The sequence below is a fragment of the Pogona vitticeps genome, chromosome 1, assembly GCF_051106095.1.
Source record: "Pogona vitticeps strain Pit_001003342236 chromosome 1, PviZW2.1, whole genome shotgun sequence".
NCBI lineage: Eukaryota > Metazoa > Chordata > Lepidosauria > Squamata > Agamidae > Pogona > Pogona vitticeps.
Window position 1 is genome coordinate 174,090,041 of NC_135783.1, and position 11,007 is coordinate 174,101,047.

Below are 11,007 nucleotides of genomic sequence, written 5' to 3' on the forward strand. Positions count from 1 at the left end.
CCTCCAGGCAGCACTCAAGGGATGCAACAGCAACCACCGCTGTTGGAAAAAAGGAGATGTAGAGCTGCATGTCATCAGTATACTGATAACACGAAGCGCCACATGCCCTGATGACTGCACTCAGCGGCCTCATATAGATATTAAACAGCATTCGAGAGACAATCAATCCCTGAGGCACCCCAAAATTGAGGAGCTATGGGCCGACACATCCTCTCCAAGCTGGACTCTCTGCGAACAGTCCTCCAAAAAGGATTGGAGCCAAGCAAGAGCTGGGCCCCCACACCCCAATTCAGAGAGCCTCCCCAGGAGGATACCATGGTCGATGATATCAAAGGTGACTGAGATATCAAGGAGAACCAACAAGGACATTTTGCCCCAATCGGCCTCCCTCAAAAGGTCATTAAGCAGGGCAACCAATGCCATTTCCATGCCATGGCGTAGCCTGAAACCTGACTGGAACGGATCCAGGGCGTTGGTCTGGACATATTCAAAACAGTAAGGAACAACAATCCATATAAAAACCTCACTCAGACAGACAGTCATTAATGGAAAGCTTGCTTGAAGAGAAAGGTCTTTGCCTGCTTGTGGAAGGAGAGCAAAAATTACTCAGCTACTCAATTCAGAGAGCAAACTTGTGAATCTAAAGAGCATTTACCTGACGTTCAGACCTGCATCTCGAAGGGCTTTTGCTGTTCCTCCAGAAGCAACTAGGGCCAAATGCAAAGAACTGAGACATTTTGCAAATTCCACCAGGCCAGTCTTGTCTGAGACACTGAATAAAGCTAGATGGAAAGTGAAAAATAAAGCATTAACATGTGGCAGAAATTTAAAATGCATACTGGACTACTTATTTACCCTGTACTGAGCTCAACACAATTCTGAATGGAAGAACTATGCAGTCAGTTCTCTCAATCTTGTGTTATCGTCTCCAGCTGAGAAACAAATTGATTTCTTGATGATCAGTCACATTTCAACCATTTATTTCTGGGCATCATTCCCATCTTTTTATTAGTGGGAAGGACATTTGGTTGCAACCGACAATGAACTGTGACTTTCCTCAGCTTGGTGTCTTGTTAATATGCTATATACTACAAGTCCCATCACACCAGCTTGCTGGCTGAGAATGATGTGTTGTATAATCTAACACATCTGCAAGTCAACAGATTAGGAAAGGCTACTGTAGAGTGAATTCAAGTTACTGCCAGAAAAAGATGAAATTCATGTTTTGTGTTGCAACCACTAGCAGTCTTGAATATGTTTTTTAACAAAGGCAGTCTTTCGCCTTCTATCTTTAGTTGGCCTTTTCTCTCCAAATAACTTTTACAAGATCTATGATACAACAACACAACTAGAAAGCTGCTTTCTCTGCGCCAGCCTGTCTATATCCTTTTGTAAATTTATCCCTCCTCACACCATTCTCAAGAACAAAGAGTCCAAATAAAGGGAAGGGAAAAATTGGCTGAGTGGATGGAGGCACTCATTTCCCTGCAGGTCAAAGTACAGATCCTTCCTTGAGGAGTGTAACATTTTCCCCGAAAACAGAACTGAGAACAGGCACTGGGGGAGTTCACATTTTACCAAAATGCTGCAACAGGCACTGGGGGAGTTCACAATTTACCAAAATGCTGTCCCCTTCTTAATTTAAATTGGTATTTATAAAGGAAGAAGACAAAAATAAACTTGTGCTCATATTTTTCATCCAAAAGATGGAGCTATTAAATGGGGTCAGGCTCAATCTAAGGCACCCAAGAGAAGGATAAAGGGATGAACTGAGCACAATCAGGGCTGTTGTTGCTGCTTTAAAAGTAAGCAAATAAACAAATAAATAAATTCTTGGGAGATCTGATCACCGTTGGTATAACTTGGACATGAGCAAGAGGATGGAAAGAAGTGTGGTTAGAGACTACCTAACTTTTACTTTTGACACTTTTGTTCCACCAGTCTGAAAAATTATTCCAAGTAACTACCCAGGGAGAGGCGAAATGTCTGGAAACCACCATTTATATATTTATTCCAATTTGCTGTATTTCTGCTCTTCAATTTAGATCTTGCTGGAAAATAGTTCAGGACCCAGAAGTCTGAATTCTCACTGTCCTTCCTGGGCGACGGACCAAGAGGGATCACCCAGAGAGCGTTGGCAAAATTAAAGGGAGGGTGGGGAAGAAATATTAGCGAAAAAGGTAAAACACAGTGCCCTTTAAAAGACTGGTTTCAGTGAGTTTTCAAGGATCAAAATCCACTTATTCAGATACATGGCACACAAATGCATGTCCTCTCTCCCTCTCTTCCCTCACTTGTGACTCATGACCAGGACTGGATACGATGAACACAAGGGGGCATGTGGCTGGTGGGTCTGCACACCTTGCCACGGGCACAGCCCTGGACCAACTGCGGGGGTTTCGGAGTGCCGCTGAAAAGCCACTTCAGCGTATTTCACGCCTACCAAGCCCAGGCGGGGGCACCGGGGCGCGAGTTTCAATCTCCCAGGAAAGTACAGCCACAATCGTTTCAGGAACGGGGGGGGGGACGGGGGGCGGGGAAGCCCTACAGCAATTCGCCACGAAAACTGATTTTTAAAACCCTCTCTCCGGTCTCCTGGCATTCCGAGGAGAGGCTCGGCTCCGCTGCCTCCGCGCCTAACAGGACCCTTCCATTGACCTAGAAGTTCGCCTTCCTTAACTCTCCGGGTGCAGCCTCTTCCCGGGGCTGTTTTCTCACAAAGCTCCGGGTGGGGGGGGAGGGAGGCGCCCCACACCCCGGGCCTCCCTCCCCGCTCACTCGCAGACTGCAGCTGGGAGGCAGCGCCTTCCGCCTGGCCTCCTTCCCCTCCTTCCCTCCCTCGCGAGCCCGCCCAGGTCACGAGCGCCTGCAGAAAGCACCAGGGAAGCCCCCGACCGCGAGACGCGCGGGCATTATTAGTATTATTACCAAGCTGCTGCCCAGGTGTGGTGGCCATGCTGGCGGCTGCTCTGGCGAAAGTGGCTGGCAGCAGCGGCTCTGGCGACCCGGGAGGGAGAGAGAAAGCCTTCGCCCCGGGACGGGTGGAAATTAAAGGGGGTGGGTCTGGCTCAGGGGACGGGTTAGGGTTGCATGCCGGGAAGGGGGTGTGCAGGGGGGCGAGGCTGGCGCCGAAGCGAGCGGAAGGCAGCCCCCCCCCCCCGCTCTGTCCCGGCACGTGGGCCGAGGCGAAAAGGGCAGCGCCGCTGGTTCGCGAGGGCTCGGGGTGCGCGTCTCGCTTCCCTGGGAAGCGCTCGCGGTGCCCCCCTGGAGGCCTCCGCCAGAGCCCCACCGGCAGCCGTCCAGCAGGCAGCGAGAGGCGCGGGGATGGAGGGGACAGAGGGGCCGCCGTGGACTCAGGGGGACTTGGGTTCGAGTCTCTGCGTGGCCATGGAAACCTCGGGGGGGGGCGGTGGAGGGGGTCACGCCTTGGGACATCTCACATGCCCGGGACGTCCTGTGAGGGCCACCCTAAGAAGGGGGCCACTTCTCCAGGCGCGACAGCGATATACCAGAAGATAAGCAGACATTTAAAAAAAAGAAAGAAAAGGGAAAACACGGCGTGAAATCCTGGCTGTGATGGTCTTGCGTGCTTTAGGCCCCGCAGTTGTGCCCTCCCATTTATTTTATTTATTTACTCCCGTGCCTTGGGACTGTGTTTTGAGACACTGGTCATAGGGGGCTCACAAATCCGAATTTCCAAACACCATAAAAGTTAGTTCTCTGATGAATTCTTCTCCCTTCCTGCTTGTTTACAAGGGGAGTGAAAGGAAACAGCGCTTGATGCCTTTAATTTGCAGTCCTAAAATAAGTTGACACATCATGTGATGCAATCTTTGCCGAAGTAAATGTGGATGGCTTTTCCTTTGCCCTGTTAGCAAACAGTGCCCCAGTCTAACTGGGGGTGGAGAAGCAGGCCCCACTGTTGGTGTCAGAAATCAGTAATAATGAAGAGTGTGGGATGTATTTTGGTCATGAGTCTCCCTCAGGAGTACTCATGTGTCCTAAACAGCTCCTCCCCACCTTAGCAACTCCTTCTTTCACTCTTTTGCTGTTGTGAGACTTCATCCCCCACTCTTCTATCCAATTCCATCATTAGTAGCCCCATATATTATCTAGGGCAGTGGTTCACAAACTCGGATAACCCAGGTATTTTTGGACTACAACTCCCAGAAACTCCAGTCAACACAGTTGACAGTGAAAGCTTCTGGGAACTGCAGTCCAGGCACATCTGGTTTATCCAAGGTTTGGGACCACTGAGTGCGACACGCCAACTCGCAAGCATGACACAACCACCTGCGAGCATGATACGCCCACCCGTGAGGACAGGGGTTCCCCTGCCCCCAACCAGTCTGTGCACAGAGCCTGCAGACCGAAAAAGATTGGGGACCGCTGCTGTAGCAGGTTAGCCCTAGGTTCTAGGGTCGCTCAGCCAATTTCCTTTTTCACCATGTTTGTCCTGTGATTCTGAGCAAGTCTAGTTATATCAGGGGACTTGGCTGTAGATTGCAGAATCTCAGGCAGAGATTCTGGATACAGGAACCAAGGAAGTATTTTCTAGGTCAACTATGAATATATTTGCACACTTTGGAGCCATACACACAATGCTGTGCATTTGATCTGAACGTATATCATGAAATAATTATGTATGAGTACAAAATAACACAGTTTATAGCCAGATTTACTATGATCTCAATTCCACCAGAACTCCACAGTTCCCATATTCTGTCTGGAAGTTGATTCATAGCAACTGGACTTCTTCCTTATTAACTTGAAATGTTTCACTATTCATTCAAGTGGCTTTTTCAGTGTGAGGAGAGTTGGTGGGAGACCCCTGATATATCTTCCACGTTGGTTTCACTTCACCCTGGTCTAAATGGACTCGTTAGATGGACAAAGGACTGGGGTGAGTGAAAAATCCCACTTCTGCAGTCCTTCTCCATCCATTGTCACGGTATCTTCCTGGTGGGTGTGGTTCTGATCTTTCTGGGAACAGATGAAAGGGCAGCATGATAAATAATAGACAGATTGTATCTAAGGCCTCCACCCCTGTTGCGGCTCTGTGAAACAGTGAGCTAGAATAAGATTTCCCCAAATTGCAATAGTTATTGGAAATTGGAAGGTGTTGATTAGAGGGGGGGTATTCATATTTGTATACGAATATCCCTGCAAAGGTGGCGATAACGAGGGTCCAGCACCATAAGGCTGGACGGTCCACTCACTGATCTGCTGCTGCTGCAAATGCTGCAATTCTTCCAAAGGCTTTGTAGATCGTGATCAGCTAGCCACTCTTGGCAGGAGGCGGGAGGACAAGCCTCGCTGCAAGTTTGAAGAGTGGCTTGCAGATCGCAACCTGCGAAGCCATTGGAAGAATTCCAGCATCTGCGGCAGCGGCGGATCGGTGAGTGGACCATCCCTCCCCATGGGGCTGAACCCTCGTTATCACCACCTGTGTGGGGATATTCGTATTCATATCAAATATGTATTCGTATCGAATATGAATACTTCCCATCTCTAGTGTTGATTGTTGGCTGGAACAGAGAAAGGGTACTTCATATAGAACAACTGGCATAACAGTGATGAGATGTTTTGTCTTCTGTCTCTGTTCTGTGAGATCCAGAGGCTAACTTTTAAATAGGAAATCTGGGAATCCAGGGCAGAGGGCAGTCCAAATGGTCACTGCACAACATGGCTGGAATCCAGGCAAATCCTGGCCAACTGGTTAATGTTCAAGTCCTAACCTTGAGTGAACAATCTGTCCTTTGATTTGCCAAGAAACCTTTTGGTTCCTGCTTCCCCTGTGGACCTGCTTCATATTCTAGCTCTTCAGCCATATACACAGCCCTCGCCCTAGACCCTGTCCAGAGTTATCAGAGCTTTTATTTCAAGAGCTGACAATTCTAATAGTAGCTGTCAAGCAGATTCCAACAGCATGAAGCCAGGACTCTGGAGGGGTACCGGGAATCAATGCATTCTTTACCCCCAAACAATTGGCAAGAGGCCAATGGGCAGCTGCCCTTTGCCCCCTCATCCCTGAGGCAACAGTGGCGTGCAGGAGCCTGGGGCATGATTTCAGATTAATATCCCTTCTTCAGTACTGTAGATGGTTCCATTCCAATTTGTTAGCTTTTGAATTTGGCTGCATGGGTTTCTTGCAAAGCAAAGCATACACAACATTTGGACACTGCACTTCTCGAAGTAATAGAATAGATTAGAAATTAAACAGGCAGGTGTCCTTGGAGAAAATACTTAATTAGCAACATAAATCAAATATTTAGAAAATAAATAGATGTACAACTACAAATCAAATACCTAGAAAACATAGCTGCACATGTTTTGCAGCAGAGGCAGTATGTGCGCATAACAACAACCCTTGTACAGTGCTCTGTGACATATCTTCATTTCTTTCCTCCCTAGCTCTAGGCACTCAGCACTTAAAGGGTTAATGTTTGCCTTGGTCAGGACCCTGGGAAGGAGGTCAGTTCAGATCAGCAACGCAGAATGGGTATGTGGTAATGTTGGAGGCCCCAGCTTTGCTCCTAGTCATTGTTCATAGCAAACAACAGGAACCAACAACCTCATAGGCTATGGAAAGCACTGGATGCTTTCCACTGGCTAGCCCTCTTGTCACAGTCTCACAACATATTGCTCAGGGATGCCCAATGACTGATAGCTCACTGATTGGAGCAAAAAGGTTATACTAATGTGGTGGTTGGTTCTCCAAATGGGTGGTCTTCTCCATATGTGGGCTTCAACTCCCAGGAACCAGACTCAGCGTGGGCAACAGTCAGGTGTTCTGAGAGAAGCAGTTTATACACCTGGAAGGCCAAAGCTTCAGAACCACACCACTAATTCAGGGTGATTCTCATTTTAAAGTCGTTGGGTGACTAGTATTTTTATCCTTCACCAAAATAAAGTCAGGGATGTTGTAGATAAAACTATACAGAAGAAAGAAAGGCTAGCATAAGCAGGAAAAATATATAACAACAAGCAACATTATGGATATTCCAATCAGCTTTGATTGATATTGAATCCTTTGTGAGCCTGTGTCGTTTTCTCCAGAGCTTGCAGGAAGAAATTGCTTTGTATTACATTCCATTTAAAAATAGGATGAAAAAAAATCATACATCTTCAAATCGTTGATGACATAATTGACATTTAACATGAGGGGGTCAGAGTTGATGCAGGCAAATGATTGATAAGGATACAAATAACATAACATAAGTGAGAACCTTCAAAGGAAAGTGCACTATAGAAACAAGAAGATCCAGGAGGAAGAAACAAAATCACAACGATAAAGATGGACTAAATGAATAACACATGAAAGTGAAAAATGAAGTGGTTAAAGACTAGAATAAAATGGGTATAAAATAGTAGAAGAATATTAAAGTCCAAAAAACAGCAACTACTAAAGAAAATATAAATAAGATTCTTTATAGATGGTATATGAGTTACTGATGGTACACAACGCCAACAAAGTTTTCTAAAAAAAAGAAAAACTAAGTATAAAAACACTTTTAAATGGGATTGGAAATAAACAGGAGGACACTTCTATTATGCTTGATGGATATATAGGGAAATACTGTAGGTGTATGAAAGTGAAAAACATTCTGTTCCACGTGACATTTAAATTGGATTTGTTCTTTTTATTGAATAATAGATGAGATGTTAGAGAAATGAAATATTTGAAAATATAGGCAATCTCTACTGTTGAGTTATTAGGTGGAAAATAATAGAAGAAAACAGATATCCTGGACTTAGAAGACCGAACAGGAAAGACATGGGAAGTCATGGAGTTGGAGGAAACAGAATAATCCCATGATTAGACTTGAAAGATAGTCTCGAAAGCATAGATTAAAGAAGAATGTGAAGGTCCAATTAGGGAATAGATAGATTAGTAACTATAGTAATACTGGGAAAATCCGGTTTCTTTTTATCTTTCTTTGTAGTATAAGTGTACAAGTTGATGTAAATGTACGATCTCATTCTCTGGAATTTTACCCTTTCTCTATCCATACCTACCCCCCAACCCTAAATTCTCTTCCCCATAATCCTATCCCCATTGAAAAGAATAACAAATTGAATATATATTTAAAAAGACACAATTAACATAAGTTAAGAGATTTGCTTTTTCCCTTGGTCCAATGATTTGTTCTTCTTGAGAGCATGCTGCAAGAGCTTTGTTTGTTTAAGCTTTGTTTGAGGAGGTGGATAAAGTGAAGTTTGCTGGACAATCCAGTTGAGCAATTTTGTTTAAATTTTTCTGCTGGGGACTATCAGTTAGCTAGGCCCACAAAAGTTTAAGTTGTGGTACCAGCAGTGCAGTGATGATAAACTTAGAAACAAACAAATAAAACTCCAACAATGCAGTTAGTTGTATTGATAGATATCAAATAAGTGTATTCTTATCAACAAGCTAGAAAAATATTGGGAAATACTGTCTGATACCCTCTAGGTAGGATTACCTACCTGACTAGGTAGGACATCACACCTTGGAACTGTTTATAATAAATACAGAATACAAAACCAATGTACTCCCTTTGCCACTTAGGACTGGTAAAGACTGGCATAATACCTTTAAAAATCATTTCTAAATGCCTCTTAAAGTTCCCTTTAAAAGTAACTGTTGAAAATAGGTGTGACATGTTGCATTTACAAAGTAACTTGGTAACTTCTGACTACATTGTTTGTTCTGCAAAAAATAACTATGTGCAATTAAGCATGTTACATGTAACTAGTTTATTGGAAACTGTTGACCACCTAGTGCCCTCCAGGCATGCCATATGCCAGGTGTCTGTATGTGTGGTTCTATAGGAAGCCCCCATCACCTAAATTTTAAACCTGTTTCCAAAACAGGACAGCCTTCTTTTGGCTTACATACCATTTTTGCTACAACAATGAAGCAATCATTCCTTGCCAAGCATACATTTGCACAACAGAAGATGAGTCATTTGTGGACCAGACTGAAGCCGTATCTGGTATAACATTTTGCCTTCACAGTGGTCAGCAGTTGCCTGCGATGAGTCACCTGGAAGGACATGAATGTACCTATACCCTCCCTCACAGCAGCAAGTGATATGCAGAGTTATATTGCCTCTGAATACAGAAGCATGTGGAGTTGCCATTTGTATACCTATCACTTCCTCAAGGTGCGTAAGTGGGTGGTGGGTGGAAGGGGAGACATTGAAATACCAGCTGAGCTTGTGGGAAAGGATGTAACAATGCTTGCATTGTAAGGAGCAGTAAAACACAGAACTGGACACCTGTTCCATGACTTAAAAAAAATAGCCATAATGCTATATCTATTCTTGCCCAAAAGGTGACTGGAGATGCATCCTTATGTTCCTATTTAAGTTAGTCTTGTCAACTAATCCCCGATCATATCTCTAAGTATTTTGTAATGATTCACAAGCCTTAATCTATTTTCATCCAAAATATGTCTATCCAAAAGTAAGACCCAATGAAATACTGTATGTGTGTGTGTGTACATACATACAGAAATTTATATACATAACTTGTGAATTGCATTTTGCAGCAACATTATTAGATACTGCACATTCAAATATGTGGTCTGAAAAGATGAAACTCCACATGCTGCCAGCTTCTTTTGTTGCCAGAGAGTTTAAGCAACTTTACTTAAAGAGTTTTCTCTTTTGTAACAGCTGACACGAGGGCTAGAAAGCCTCCAGACTGCTGTTAGACTGCAACTCCCATAATTTTTCCCTGTGAGATGTGATAGATTAGGCTCTTGTTGGAAGGAGTCCAGCAATATATGTAGGACAACATTCATATTAGAGATGGGCATGAATGAAAAAAGTTGTGATTTGTTTTGGTTTGTGATTCATCAAGGTTGACAAATTACAAATTTACATTTTTTCTTGATAAATCAATAAATCAGTTTGTCAATTTGTTTTTTTTTTTATTTAAAACTCTATAATAAATCCCCCTGGCATCTAGAGACACCAAATTTATCGGGGTGCTTCCCCTGACTCTCCTCTACAAGCCCCGCATGTTTGGTGAAGTTTATGGTTAGGACATCCGAATTATACACCCACAAGGAGGCCCCCCCCTCAAGAAAGTTCCCCCAGGGGCCTGGAGGCATCAACATCACAGAGAAGCATTCTCTGACTCTCTTCTGTAATTCCTCCATGTTTGATGAAGATTTGGTTTCAGACATCAAAGTTACATACCCACAAAGTGGGTCACCCAGGACAGTGACCTCTAGCAGCTGGCTCGGGGAAACTGAATCTTCACTAAATTTGAATAAATTTAAGAGGAGACTCAGTAGAAGTTTCTCTGTAATTTTAGTATCTCTAGGGGAAACTTTCCCGGGGGAGCATCTTCGTGGGTGTATAACTTGGACATCCGAAATCCACTCTTTACCACACATGGAGTGATTGTAGAGGAGAGGTTCTCTGCAATGTTGGTGTCTCTAGGTGCCTTGGGGGCTGTTTCATGGATAAATGAATCAATGAATCAAAAATCACTAAAATTCATTGATTAGTATTCATTGGGGGATACTAATTGGGGTAATTAGTAATTTTTGAACAAATTTGGTGATTTGTTTTTTAATTCATGCCCATCTGTAGTTTGTACACTTATGAACTAGGAAAGTTTTTTCTCACAGACGAAGGAAATGTGCTTCTAGATAGCTTTACTGCTATTAGTCATTGAATTATAGTGCTGTAGAGAGTGCAGGAACCTCAAAAGTCCCTGAGTTCAACACTAGCCAAAGCAAGAAATCCATCACTATCTGACAGATGGCCTTCGAACTTCCTCTGAAGGAGAATCTGCCATCTTATGAAAGCATGTCAGGCAAAATCCAAAGAAACAAAACAAGACAAAAATGTGGCACCACATGTTTTTCTCTTGTTTTGTTTCTTTGGATTTTGCCTGATATACTTGCACAGGTTAATGTGGCTACCTCTCCCAAAACTACATGTCATCTTATGAGACAGTCCACTCCTCTGTCAAAAAGTTCTTACTGCCAGGAATTTCTTCCTACTGTTT

At 43.9% G+C, this 11,007-nt stretch overlaps 1 protein-coding gene across 1 annotated transcript in view; it reads right to left on the bottom strand.

The window, feature by feature from the left end:
* Positions 1-3,086, bottom strand: part of ATIC (5-aminoimidazole-4-carboxamide ribonucleotide formyltransferase/IMP cyclohydrolase) — a 37,117-nt gene extending 34,031 nt beyond the window's left edge. Inside the window, exons 1-2 of the mRNA XM_020798999.3 lie at positions 2,929-3,086; positions 656-782 (exon numbers count right to left, since the gene is read on the bottom strand). Coding sequence (XP_020654658.3) covers positions 656-782; positions 2,929-2,956 — 155 coding nt within the window. The 5' untranslated portion in view covers positions 2,957-3,086. The remainder of the gene's footprint in view (positions 1-655; positions 783-2,928) is intronic.
* Between the last annotated feature and the right edge of the window lie 7,921 nt (positions 3,087-11,007).